Raw genomic sequence first — 14,710 nt, 5'->3', positions numbered from 1 at the left:
AAAACGCGAAAAGAATGATCAAGGCATCAATTGCTCAGAAATATGTATGCTTTTGCTTTATATGGTAATTGTCATAACATAACATAATTTACATCAACTTGCCCCAAGCAAGCAAGCAAGCAGACATGCATGAATTGTCTGCCATTTACAACGATTGCGTTGGACAGTAGTATGTAACCCAACAAGTTTATATATCTTGATCATTTGATATATATAAAACTCAAGGAGCCCTTTCATGGGTTGTGTCATCTTTGTATTCATGCCCAAGCTCCATTTCAGCAACCGCTTGCACAAAAATCTGATCTTTTTGCTCTTTGTCTCTGTGCTGATTGAATTAGTTGGGACCCCAGCAGCTCAAGTACATGACTGTCCTCAAAGACTCCTCTGATTTCTTCAGCTTTTCATCTCTGGCTGTACTGAAAGCAGCTGAAGCAGAAGAAGATGAGAGCTGAGAAAATGACCTGAGTTGGGTTTCGGTTTGTTGGTGCACAGATGTTAGAGCAGACTTCCATCTGCATATCCCTTGGTCCTTCAATGCCTCCACAGCTCCAACACTTGTGCTTGACATCATGATTATGATTTCTTTCCTCTTCTCTACTATTTCTCTCTTAAATCTTTTGAACTCCTCAGCTGTGAATGTGAATGTCTGAGTGTATTATTGATGGAGAAGATCTCTCTTTATATAGGGGATTAGAAAAAGAAAAAAGGTGAACAGAGCTGGTTTTGTTTTCTTCTGTTTCTTATCCAGAGGTATGTGTGGATTGGAATATCACTCTTGTGTACGTGCAGAGGGATTGGGATATTCAGATAAGCACAACGTTTTGCTGCCTCATGGGTACATGGTTTTGATTTGAATTATTGTATTTTAGCCCGCGGTGTGGGAGTGAAACCATTTGGTTTGCTTGTTTAATTTGGAGTGTGAGGGGCAAACGAAAGAACAGTCACTTACTTATTTTGGACTCTTCTTGGAGTGTGGGCCAAACGACAGAACAGTCACATGATTGTCACAGGTGGATGTACATCGTTTGAGAATCAATTAGTATATCATAAAGAAGAAAGAGTGACATTGAAGCCTTTTATATACAAGTGAAAAATGTTATGATATTCTCAGAGAAGAAAAAAAAGGTTAATGACAATGTTATGAACAAAACAACATTATTTTCTCATTTATAACGAATTTTTAAGGGAAAAATTCAAGGGTACATCTAAAATCTAAAAGTCATAATTTAAAGTACAAAATTCATTCACATTAGATATAAAAAAAAATTAAAAAAATTAGGAATTCACCTGATTTTATAAATTTCTTATAATCATGCCTTCAAATTCCTAGGCTTGCATAAAACATCCAACTTAGAAAGCTTTGGTCGAATTGAATCACAAAGTTTTGGTTGATTTGAAGATTAAAAGTTCAAAAGACGTTTTGGTTGATTTGAAGAATAAAAATTCAAAAGACAGAGAGAACCAAAAAAAGGAAGAACAAACCAAGAAAAAAAAATCTGAAACATGTTAAAAACAAATGGGTGGTGCTAGAGGCATCAACTTTGGGCACCAACTCTCTAATAGAGGTGGAGCCCGCCAATACAACGGGTTCCACGCTTTATTAGAGAGTTGGTGCCAAAAATTGGTGCCTCTAGCATTTTCCAAAACAAATAGGTAAAAAAAATTGTTGGGTTAGGAAATTGAAAACAGGGGCCCGTTTTCTTTAGTAAAAGTCCCCCTATTTTACTTTCTTTGGTCTGATTGTCAAAAGGAATAAAGGGTTTATTTTAAAAAATTGAAGTGTACATAAATAATTTTTGGGTTTCTTTCAGAAGTGGGCTAGAAAAAAAATTGGAGCCCCAAATATTTTGGCCTATGCTATCGCCCAGCCTGCACAAGTTATGAGCCGGACTTGAGCACATCATTAGGCCTTTTTTATCCAAGTGATATTGCCGGAGGGAGGTGTTCTCATACACACATTGTTAATGAAACAATTAGTCTGTAAGTCAGATCCTTTTCCACTTAACAAGACTCAGCGATATCATAGAAGTTTGAAATTCGAATAATTAGTCTGTAAGTCAGATCCTTTTCCACTTAACAAGACTCAGCGATATCATAGAAGTTCGAAATTCGAATAATTAGTCTGTAAGTCAGATCCTTTTCCACTTAGTCTGTAAGTTAGATCCTTTTCCACTTAACAAGACTCAGTGATATCATAGAAGTTCGAAATTCGAATAATTAGTGTGTAAGTCAGATCCTTTTCCACTTAACAAGACTCGGGTCCTTTTCCGATGAACAAGACTCTGTTGACCTTGACCAAATGACAAGGCCTTTTGTTAACACTTCATAACCCTCTGTAAAGTTAATGAGGATTCTCTTTCTTCATTCTAAGTGAGATATCAGTATATTAAGAGTTAATTTTAAAGTTTTGGTTGATCGAAATGAACCGTCTGCCTTTTTATTTTGCCAACAATGATCAATAGGATGAGATAACCTTGTGTGTTCTTGTTGCCCCCAACTGAAAATTTTCAACTCGTTTGTTCTCTGTGTTTTGTTTTGTGATAATCTCATCTGGTTAGTTGATTGACTGCAAAATAGAACTTAAAGCGTCTCTATTTGAAGGAGGAACCATTAATAAAACCAACATGTGTTGAATTAGAATTCCAAATAAGTAAGCTAAGGTTAACCTGGTCGAGAATTGTCTAATTAATAGATCCAAAGTTCATTGATAAAAACCAAAGAACATAGATTTTCTTGTTTTTTTGGTTGATTGGGAAAATTTACATTCAAATAATGTATACAGCTTCAATTCAGTCTCAAAAATCTTCAAATCTTGAGGGACTTCACCATGAGCTCCAATTTGTGTCAATAAAGACCCCAACAGCTCGAGTACATGACTTTTCTTAGAGAATACTCAGCTTGATTGATTCATCTCTTCGGAATTCATTTTGTTCAAAACCATAGCAGCAGAAGATGAAGATGAAGATGAAGAAGAGAGTTCCTTGGTTTGTAAGAAAGATCTCATATTGTTCTTGGCATGCTGGTGCACAGACCTCATGGTGGTGCAACTCCATCTGCAGAAGCCTTGATCTTTCAAAGCCTCAACAGAAATGTGATCTTTTTGCTCCTGTTTCTGTGCTGATTGAATTAGTTGGGACCCCAGCAGCTCAAGTACATGACTGTCCTCAAAGACTCCTCTGATTTCTTCAACTTCTCATCTCTGACTTTACTGAAAGCAGCTGAAGCAGAAGGAGATGAAAACTTGTTGGCCTGAGAAAATGACCTGAGTTGGGTTTTGGCTTGCTGGTGCACAGATCTTAAAGCAGAGTTCCATCTGCATATCCCTTGGTCCTTCAATGCCTCTACAACTCCAACACTTGCTGCCACAATAGCCTTGCTTGCACTTGATGAACTCATCACGATTATGATTTCTTTTCTCTTCCTTACTGACCTCTCTTTGATGCTTTCAACTTCTCAGTTGTGAATGTGAATGTTTGAGTGTGTTGATGGAGAAGATGATCTTGAGGTGCTTTTTATATAGGAGATTTTTTTAAGAAAAGGTGGGCTTGTGGCAAAAACCAGAGCTGGTTTTGTTTTCTCCTGTTTCTTTTGGTAAGGTATGTGGATGTTTACACTATATGTGGGGATATTACTGTTTTGTACATGCAGATGCAGGGGACATGATGCAGTAGGCAGGGGTAGAAGTGGAATTTATGATTTTGGAGTTTGGATGAGCACAGAGTTTTGTTGCCTCAAGGGCACATGGTTTTGATTTAAATTATTGTATTTAGGCCCGCAGTATGGGAGTGAAACCATTTGTTTGCTTGTTTGATTTCGAGTGTGGACCAAAAGACAGAAACAGAGTCTCTAGTCACTTTATTTTGGTATGCGGGCTAATAGCAAGGTCTTAAATATCGGAGGTATTGGAAATATCGGAAGTCAAAAAATACGAAAATATTGCAGGAAATATCGGGATATTATCGGTATCGGAAAAAATTGAATAAAAACCACGGAAATTGTAAGAAAAACTTGGAAATTTTTATTGAAACTTTGCATGATGTTTATTTAGTCAATTATCTATTAGTTTATCACAAAAAATTGGAAGGAAATGCATTGCATGATGGATTTAACTGATTTAAGTTGATTATATAGCGAGCTGGCAAACACCGTAAGTGTAGAAAATATGTAGTAATTAATGAAAGAAGATTAAACACACTCATTTATATATAATGAATTACTATAATATTTTACACTTTATACATTGCATGGTAAGATACATGAGTGACTTAGTACCACATATAGTTCCTATGAGGTTCAAAATTTTCACTATCTTCATCATCTCTATGTGTAGAGTAAGTAAATTTTGAAGAGTAGTCATCAAATGATAAATCCCCAAAATAATTTTGCATGTAATTGTTAACATGCCACCCATATGGATCCGAGATTGGTTGACGTTGTCCATAAGCAAAATCATTTGAAAATTGAGTCTCTGATTCTTTCCATGAGTCACTTGATTCCATCCCAACAGGAATGGAATATGAAGGGTAGGGAAATGGTTGGTTATGAGTATAACCATAGTTACTACTTCCAACTCCAACAAAGTCCGAAGTTATAGATAACGAGTCATCTTCTTGACTTGACAAAGTCCCCTTGCCTCTTTCTCTACAAGTATAGTCCTTCCCTATGGCACCAATTCCTGGTCATGCCCGCCTACTGCCATGGTCCTCATCTTGTGTTGCATGCGTGAAGTTTGCCTCACCATCGGAAGTATCGGAGACATGCTTTCCGTAGAGTGCTCTCTTATCTTGTATCTAGGATGTTTTTATTGTTTCTACTGAAAAGTCTCTCTCTCTCTCTCTCTCTCTCTCTCTCTCTCTCAAAAGAGGCGTTGCCTCTATTTGTATTTTGTGTTGTTTCTTGATGTTTGAATTAATTGAATGAAGCTTATCAGTTTTAGCTTCAGTCTTCTTCCTTCTATTTTTCTTCTGTGTCTGTGTGAGAATATTTTGTTGCTTGAGCATTGAGAATCTGCATGCTAGTTGTGTTGTTTGGTTTGTTTGTCTGTGAGTTTGCTGGTGTGGGTTTTTCAGTTCTCTACATTTTTTGGGTTTCATATCGGGATATTATCGGGATATTATTGGGATATTATTGGGATATTATCGATAATATCTCGATATATTGCCCAAATCATTCATAAAATGTTGAAAATATATTCCCGATATTATCGGGATAATATCGGGATAATATCGATATATTGACGATAACACTATGGTTAGTTGTTAAAATATCGGACCCCCAAAAATCAGATATTATCGATATTTAATACCTTGGCTAGTAGTAGCGTCTGTGAGTGAACCCAGTGGTTTACTTGTTTGTAGTTGTGAAGATGGGAGCTTGAAAATGTCTCATATTGGATAGTTGATAAATTGCGCGAAGTTTGACTACTTCCTCCATTATCAATTGATTTTGGAGTGGAATCTCAACTTCCTTCAATAATTACATGAAGCTCACATGACTATAAAGCTCACATGATTATATATCACATTGGATAGTTGAGAAATTGTGTGACGTTGGACTACTTCCCCCATTGCCAATTAATTTTGGAATGGAACCTCAACTTCCTTTAACAATTACGTGAAGCTCAGCAAGATTGACCGCATGCTTCTGTGAGTTTGCAAGGAGGGAGAGAATCGTATTGTGTCCTGGCATTGCAGCAGAAGTAAGATTTGATATGAGTGTGTGTTTGTGGTTAAGGAGTTGATTTGAGAATTTGAGGATTTTGATTTGAGGAATTTGATGTATGAATTTGATTTTAGGATTTTGATTTAAGGAGTTTGATAATAGGATTTGATTTAAGAGGTAAGGAATTTGATTTAGGATTTGGGTTTGAATTTGAGGGTATGATTTGAGGGCCTAAAGACAACCTATGATCAATTGCTTTAATACCATCCTAAAATATGAATATGGTTTGAATACTTTAGGTTAATTGTATTCTTCTCCATAATGAGGTATATATAAGATTTTACAAGGGTACTTTACAAGAAAATATATACATAAATTAATTATGAGAATATCTCCTAATTATACAAGGATGTGTCAACTATATAAAACAAGGAAGTAAATCACCTAATTAACTTAGGAAATAAATCTCCTTGATTTAGTAGGTTAACTCATTTCAACAATTTGGGCCTTTGTAAAAAAATCTTTGGCCTAAAAAACACCCAAAAAGGAGGAAAATCCGCCAAAGGAAAAAAAACGCCTCCCACTTGACATCAAATACATAAATCAACCAATAGCTTTTAAATCTGCAGCAAGCAAAGAACTCAAACAAGGAGGCTTCTCCTCAATCCATGTTTGTGTTCCTAATAGCATATTGGGCTAGCTCAGGAGCAACTACATTACCATATCATCACTACCATTCACATGAGAAAGATCTAAACCACAACCGCATCTTCTTAATATCTTCCACCAAGTTCCCTTCTGCTTCAAAAACACTCTTTGTTAGAATTGATTCTATCTACTGCCCCTTGCGCATCTATTTCAAACACAATGTAGGAGTGAAACTATTTGTTTACTTGGTTTGGTGTGGACCGTGGGCAGAAAAACAAACATCATCGTTTCTTTCCTTCTCTCTATTTGCTTCGGCTAATTATAGGCGTGAGTCTATTATGTGTTGACATGTCATTAAAGAAATAGTGAGCATTATAATTAGGTTAATTGTCATTTGATGAGTATGATATAAAACTAAAGGAATTGAGAGAGAATTTAAGAGAGTATAGATGTAGAGAAAGCCATAAGAATGTTCTCTAGGCTTGTTCATCTTCTCCGTATCTTCTTATTGATATTGGTGCCTATTTATAGGCAGAATACATACATTCAAAATTACATAAATGTTCCCATTGATAGCATAATGGGTGAGTCATCTGGAAGGTATAGTTGGGTATGATCTCACATACATTAGGTATACTAAAGTATTGTGGGCATCCATTACATATATTTTATAACACTCCCCCTTGGATGTCCACAATACATGGAATATGCCTCATTAAAAACCTTGCCAGTAAAACCCAGTGGGACAAAAACTGGTCGAAGGGAAAAAGAGTACATAATCATGTGTAACATAAAAATCTGTGTATAGAACACTGACACGCGTGCGACACTGCCTCGTTAAAACCTTGCCAGGAAAAACCCAGTGGGACAAAAACCCGGACGAAGGAAAAAGAGTACAGTGTATGAAGATCTTTATTGATGGCACGCTCCCCCTGATGCCTGCAAAATTTCATTAGGCCATATTGTTGACCATCTTTCTAAATGTAGTAGTTGGCATTACTTCCTGTGAATTATTCTTGCAATATTGTAGGAATGCTCCTCCTGAAGAGTTACTCCCCCTGATAACTCCATACATGTCTTATATTGCTTATCACATTTGTTCTTCACTGATTGAGCTTTAGTAATGCCTGTATAAAACTTGCTCTTGTAGCATCATTGGAGGATGTATGTGTGTCTTCATTTATTTAATCCCTGTCGAAGTTAGAATAATATAACAATATCTAGACTATAAATATTTTACTACATACAATGGCTTGAATAATGACTCTAAAATATTTAAAAACTATGAGCTCATACTTATAAATGTTTGTCTGGTATAATCACTCACTCATACATATTCTTGTATGTTTTGAGGATACTTGCATATGCTATTCTTCATAAGCTCTTCGGGAGTCTAATTCTCATAACTTCAATCATTTGAATATGTTGCAACGTTTTGAATTCGAATTCAATCAAAAGTACTCTCTGAGGCAATTTATTCATTTCAAGTCGATTGAGTACTTACACTGAGCTTCAAGCTCTATAGTGAGCGTCAGGCTCTACACTGAGCGTCAGGCTCTATACTGAGCTTCGGGCTCTTTTCTCTTCTTCTAGATTTCTTTGTGCAATTTATATATTGCATGGCACATTATATCTCTTAGAATTTATTCTTTTGTATTCTTCAGGAAAATCGCTTCTGGTGATATGTTTTAGACACTTTATAATCTTTATAGATTTCTCATCTCAAATTCCTTTATTAAATTAGGGGAAGCCTTTGTAAACTCTTCAAGAGTTCTAATAAAATTCTTTATATATATACTGCAATGATGGTAAACTCATTTCCAAAATTTGGATTATTTATACATATAGATATTTATTAAGTTGATTATACCATATTCTCCCATAATACTTTAATCCTCACAAGGATCATTACAAGCCATCATTTGCTTCAGGCATTTTGAATTCTTCAGGAATTTTCATACATATGAATTTTCCATGAATATGCATAACATAGCTGCATATGTTTACCATCATAATTCCATGTCTTTACTGGGAAACATTGTGCCATATCATCAAGTGATTTATTTCACTTCATCTTAAACACCATTTTACAACATATACATTTTCAGATCCTTTTGGTGTTTTTATTTATAAGTTCGATCATTGCACTTTTTCAGGAAATTTTCAACTGTACTGGACTGCCTCTTCCAGTTGGCCAATCTTTATTTACATTTGTCGACAATTATAACAAGTGGTGCAATATCATCATGTATAGCCCTTAATAACTTTAAGTACGTACTATAAACCAATATATCATCAATTCGTGATCCCATCATTCTCATGTGCATGCGCATGCATAATTTATAAGCATCTCATTGCTTTCATTATTTTCTGGTACCAGTGCCATTTCAGAGGCTTTCATTGTCACTTCATGAACAAATATCTCTTCTAAAATATAGAATTTATAGAATGTGGATCATAACCTCTTCTAGAGCGTTATTTTAAATAGGGCTTAAACTTTGCAATTAATCTCCACTTCTGAGGAGTTTGGAACCTATAGATATGTCATGCTTCAGGCATCCAACATCTTTATCTATCATGCTTCAGGCATCCAACATATTACTCATTACTATGCGTTTGTATGTGCTTGAACTTCTGGCATTTGACTTACAGTCTTTTTCTGTCTGAATTTGCTTCTAGCATTTATCTTTTATACCAATTTGTTTGATGGGACAATAATAAACATATTCCATAATCATTCACGCCGTTCTTTGTTCTTTCAGGAACAACCAATTCTCCCCCTAACGACGAGAATTTTGCCTCATCAAGATGAATCCAGAAGTATTATAAGCATAGGTTTTTGGAGACAACAAAGAACAGAAACTTCAGGTTCACTTAATAGAATCACAAAGATACAGTATATCATAGAATCTCTGATTCTCAACAACAAGTGATAGGGAAAAAGCTTATAATATAAAAAGCAAACTCACAACGATCTATAAAAAGTGTGAGGCTTACAACCTTTCTCTGATCATTAGGATGTAGAGAGGTTACATGAAGAACATGAAATATACTGGTAAGATACTTGTTGTGATGGAAACGTACCATGCATCATGTTCTGGGGATATATCAACCATATTCTGATCCATGAAGCATATGGATCGTTCTCTTCTATCATATGTGAGAGAGGCATATATGTTCTAATGAACAATGTCCTCTGTTTCTTACCATAAATGGACCCAGAAGCTCAGTGAACGAGGCTGATACATGATCAAACAACTACTCTAACAAAGTAGGGGATCATGATCAAAGATAATCTTGCTTCTGAAGGTCTTGATCAAAGATAATCTTGCTTCCATGGAAATCTTCAGGATTCCTAAGCACGCCAAGTGCTGTTGAGAGAATTCAGGTTGATATCTCATCCTTTCTTTAGAAAGCAACAACAAAGGGGTATTATGAAACCGTCCAAAGGTGGGGAATATATATAGCAGAAATAAGAATATAGAAAACAGGTGGCTTAAATTTAAACCATACGTTAGTCCCTAATCAGTCAGATTACTTTTCATAAAATTCTCAATAAGACAATCCGGAATTTATGCAAAGAGTAAAACGATAAGAATTGAATCCTTTTTATACATAAAAATATCTCAAAGGTCGGATCGAATACCTTACCATGGTCGACAAGCTTGAGTGGGCAGAATAGATTTTGTGGAACAAGAATTCGAATTATATGGATGGTTGTCAGTTGCTCACCTATATATATGATGCTTACAATGCACGGTTCATCAGTAGATTACGTTTCCTACTTTCTGCCATTACTTAAGTGGTTTATTTCCACATCTTCTTCTCAAAAATGTCTTCCTATCCTCAAAATAATTTGGATTTGAATAATGCTCCCCAGGAGCAAGTATTGTTAGCTCAGAGATCAGATAGTGGGGTTGTCAATGACTCTCTGGTTGCTGGCATGCAGTATGCTGCATTAGTTACCAACTTGGGACAACGGCTGCTGGCCAGATCACAAGAGGTGCAGGCACTTAGATCTCAAGTCATAATACTGCGCAGAAGGCTGACTGAGGCTAATCAAAAACTTAGAAGACTGGAGAAAAGTAATAAAGATTTGGAGGAACTTGTTTCTGTGTTGCAAGTTCATGAGGAGAATGAAGAACACAAAGATTCTCCTACGGATGCCCAAATCTGAGGCATTAAATATTTTAGTAACTTTGATTATGTAATTTTCCCCTTTGTAATATAGAACTGCAAGTTCCAATTCTCTATAATAATATGAACATAGTATCCACTAAACCTTTAAATCATATGAACTTCAAGTCCATTTTTGAAATAATATGGATGACCAATAAAACTTCAGGTTCTTTGTAATCTTGATCTTATGATTCCCTAATTGTGATATCAAAAATATAGAACTTCAGATTCTATGTAAACATCTTGTATGTTTGTATTACAGAACTTCTGGTTCGTGGAAATTTATCTCATATATATAAAACTTCGGGTTCCATGAATTAAATTCCAAATAAACACACAACTAGCTAACAAACTTCATGTTCATGATATTCTTGAAAAATTAATTTCATATATTTGAAGCTTCAGGTTCAAACATGTGGATTCGATAATGAATTAGTAATTGTGCTTTGAATTTCAAATTTATATTTAAGCAAATGTTCACAAAACTTCTAGTTTTGGATTACACATAAAATACTGAAATGAAATAAATAAGATACAATAAAAGTAAGACAATAATTAAACTGCTGTAAAATAAATAGGTGAAACTTCTGGTTTTTCATTTAATTGCTCTTTTATGAGTTTAGGGAACTGCAAGTCCCTTTTTGTATAACGGATTATCCAAAATGGTTAATATTCATGCATAATACATTTGCCAGTAGATTTACTATTCGTGTGTCTGACACTATTATCATATTATCAAGGAGCTTCAAGTCCTGGTTTACATGTCAATGATTTTTGGGTCCGATCATATTTTCACAAATATAATTTCAAAGAGATTGCCAGCTCTCATTTTATTTCATTATTAAAGATCTTCAGGTCCTAATGTAGTATGATGAGGATCAAGGAACGTCAGGTTCCAATTTCTTGCATGATATACAATTCATCATAATGAACTTGTAAAATAAATTCTCAAAATAAATATGCAGTAAAATAAATTCATAAAGTAAATTGCTTGCTGTATGGGCGTTAATTCCGCACCATACTTTAAATAAAGTAAATGTACGATAAAATAAATGCGCTTGTATGAGTAATAATTCTACTCCATACTTTAAATAAAAATAAATAAATGTGGGGATAAAATCGCCACTTAATATAAAACGAACTTCTGGCCAATTTAGATTTACATGAATTTATGGACTTCTAGCCCTTCATTATATATATTAAAGATCAAGATCTTCTAGTCTTATTGATCATAAGTGAGCTGCAAGTTCGCAGGTATCCCTGATAATCAATTTCTTGTTTCTGCCATTTCATGATGATTGTAGCAATTGACCTTTCATAGGTTATGTTGAATAATCAAATAGATTATTAGGAACCATACATATTTAAAGATAATTATCAATAAAAGCCGAACACATGTAAGTATATTATATATTGTATGTATATATTAGGTAATATATTAATTTATTAAACTAAAATATAAAAGTATGGACGGAAAGCTTCTAGCAATAATATCAAAAAGTTTCAGAAAGATGCAATAAAGTAACATATATTTATAAAAGACAAATAAATAGAATTGATCTTTGTGTAGGATATCACCACGCATGCTCCTTAAGTGTATTTCATAAACATAGTGGATGGACACCTTTACTTGCACGAGCTTCTCCTGCACAACTTTACTTGCTTTTTATGGTCAATATGAATATATATAATATTATAGATATAATAATGTAATAAACTATCAGGATAAATAAAAGTAGAGGACTTATCTCTCAGATAGTCACTAAAAATTCTTTTTCCTTGTTTTGTGCCGTAGCCCTTTCAGTTGGCATCTCCTTCCTAAGCAGATCACAGTTCAGTCTCCATCCCATCCCTGGTAAGTCTCTCTTTGGTACAAGTACGACTTTTATGTAGTGTTTTCATGGGAGATAGAGGGATGGAGGCGGTGGGTGGTGTTTATCTAGATTGTGTTTTCTTTACCCCTTTCTTCTCTTACATGTTTGTATATATTGTTTTAGAGAGGATATTTGTAGTTGCAGAGGTTAGCAGCTAAGGCTTGAGATAGAAAGGTAATGAAGCAGAGGAGTTTGATCGGAGAACTCAGTTGGTATTTTGAAAGCGAAGTCGTGCTGATAACGTGATATAAAACTAAAGGAATTGAGAGAGAATTTAAGAGAGTATAGATGTAGAGAAAGCCATAAGAATGTTCTCTAGGCTTGTTCATCTTCTCCGTATCTTCTTATTGATATTGGTGCCTATTTATAGGCAGAATACATACATTCAAAATTACATAAATGTTCCCATTGATAGCATAATGGGGTGAGTCATCCGGAAGGTATAGTTGGGTATGATCTCACATACATTAGGTATACTAAAGTATTGTGGGCATCCATTACATATATTTTATCCGGAAGGTATAGTTGGGTATGATCTCACATACATTAGGTATACTAAAGTATTGTGGGCATCCATTACATATATTTTATAACAGAGTATGATTTAATCTATATATTACATGAATTTCCTCCACGACAATTACATGAATTTCTTGCACAATAATTAACGTGATGGTATTGCTCATCGATAATTAAGAGTGGTAAACAAAAATACAAAAAGAAAAGGTACCTCCCACCATTTCTGAGAGCACCATTAACACTCATTTGATATAAAATGTGTGTTAGCATAAAAACTTAAACATTAATAAGTAGCTTGATTAATGTTTAAGTTTTTGGTGCATAGAATAATCAATTGTATATATCATAGAGAATTCAAGGGATCTAATAAACAAGCTGAATTAATATTCAACCGGGACCTCAGCAGCTGAGCTTACTTGAAACGAAAGCAGAAGATGAATAGGAAGGAGGAAGGAAACCCCATAAAATGTGGGAAAAACCATGGGATGTGTTGGGCTATAGCTTTTGTTGGAGAAAGAAACCATTCAAGACAATGGATTTATCCCAATTAGGGAAACTCAATTATGTTTCACTACTAAATACTCAAATTTATAGGATCATAAATCCTTCAGTTAAAACGAAGTAAATAATGGATTAATAAGAAAGGGAAAAAAGAAAAACTCGAAAAGAATGATCAAGGCATCAATTGCTTAGAAATATGTGTGCTTTTGCTATATATGGTAATTGTCAGAACATAACATAATTTACATCAACTTTCCCCAAGCAAGCAAGCAGACATGAATGAATTGTCTGCCATTTACAACGATTGCCTTTCCCAGTAGTATGTAACCCAACAAGTTTATATATCCTGATCATTTGATATATATAAAACTCAAGAAGCCCTTTCATGGGTTGTGTCATCTTGTTTCAACTTTGTGTTCATGCCCAAGCTCCATTTCAGCAACCGCTTGCACAAAAATCTGATCTTTTTGCTCTCTGTCTCTGTGCTGATTGAATTAGTTGGGACCCCAGCAGCTCAAGTACATGACTGTCCTCAAAGACTCCTCTGATTTCTTCAGCTTCTCATCTCTGACTTTACTGAAAGCAGCTGAAGCAGAAGAAGATGAGAGCTTGTTGTTGGCTTGAGAAAATGACTTGAGTTGGGTTTTGGCTTGCTGGTGCACAGATCTTAAAGCAGAGTTCCATCTGCATATCCCTTGGTCCTTCAATGCCTCCACAACTCCAACACTTGCTGCCACAATAGCCTTGCTTGCACTTGATGAACTCATCACGATTATGATTTCTTCTCTCTTCTTTACTGATCTCTCTTTGATGATGTGAATTTCTCAGTTGTGAATGTGAATGTTTGAGTGTATTGATGGAGAAGATCTTGAGGTGCTCTTTATATAGGGGATTTTTTCTTAAAAGGTGGGCTTGTGGCAAAAAACCAGAGCTGGTTTTGTTTTCTTCTGTTTCTTTTGGTAAGGTATGTGTATGTTACACTATATTTGGGGTTATTACTGTTTTGTACATGCAGATGCCGGGGGTTATGATGTACTATACAGGGGTAAAAGGGGGAATTTAAGATTTTGGAGTTTGGATAAGCACGGAGTTTTGTTGCCTCATGGGAACATGGTTTTGATTTAAATTATTGTATTTAGGCCGGCAGTATGGAAGTGAGTGAAACCATTTGTTTGCTTGTTTGATTTCGAGTGTGGGCCAAAAGACAGAAACAGAGTCTCTTGTCTCTTGTCACTTTATTTTGGTCTGTGGGCTAGTAGTAGCGTCTGGGAGTGAAACCAGTAGTTTACTTGTTTACGTGCAAATTGCAGATGTGGTTGTGAAAATGT

The 14,710-nt window shown here is 35.1% G+C and overlaps 2 protein-coding genes across 2 annotated transcripts; both read right to left on the bottom strand.

Moving 5' to 3' along the window:
• Positions 1–2,983: 2,983 nt before the first annotated feature.
• On the bottom strand, positions 2,984–3,504 carry LOC110772200 (uncharacterized). Its single transcript, XM_021976618.2, has one exon. The coding sequence runs from the start codon at positions 3,394–3,396 to the stop codon at positions 3,127–3,129; it is 270 nt and encodes an 89-aa protein (XP_021832310.2). The 5' UTR covers positions 3,397–3,504; the 3' UTR covers positions 2,984–3,126.
• Positions 3,505–13,566: 10,062 nt separating this feature from the next.
• Positions 13,567–14,260, bottom strand: LOC148296024 (uncharacterized). Its single transcript, XM_088249856.1, has one exon. It carries the CDS (start codon positions 14,147–14,149, stop codon positions 13,877–13,879), a length of 273 nt encoding a protein of 90 aa, XP_088105982.1. The 5' UTR covers positions 14,150–14,260; the 3' UTR covers positions 13,567–13,876.
• Positions 14,261–14,710: the final 450 nt, after the last annotated feature.

This window comes from Prunus avium, chromosome 3 (assembly GCF_965620075.1).
Source record: "Prunus avium chromosome 3, drPruAviu1.hap1.1, whole genome shotgun sequence".
Taxonomy (NCBI): Eukaryota; Viridiplantae; Streptophyta; class Magnoliopsida; order Rosales; family Rosaceae; genus Prunus; species Prunus avium.
This window is presented reverse-complemented; position numbering and strand designations above follow the sequence as displayed.

Bases quoted from the DNA above. Each gene is read 5' to 3' on its own strand.
- LOC110772200 (XM_021976618.2), bottom strand. From the start codon at position 3,396: ATGAGTTCATCAAGTGCAAGCAAGGCTATTGTGGCAGCAAGTGTTGGA.
- LOC148296024 (XM_088249856.1), bottom strand. From the start codon at position 14,149: ATGAGTTCATCAAGTGCAAGCAAGGCTATTGTGGCAGCAAGTGTTGGA.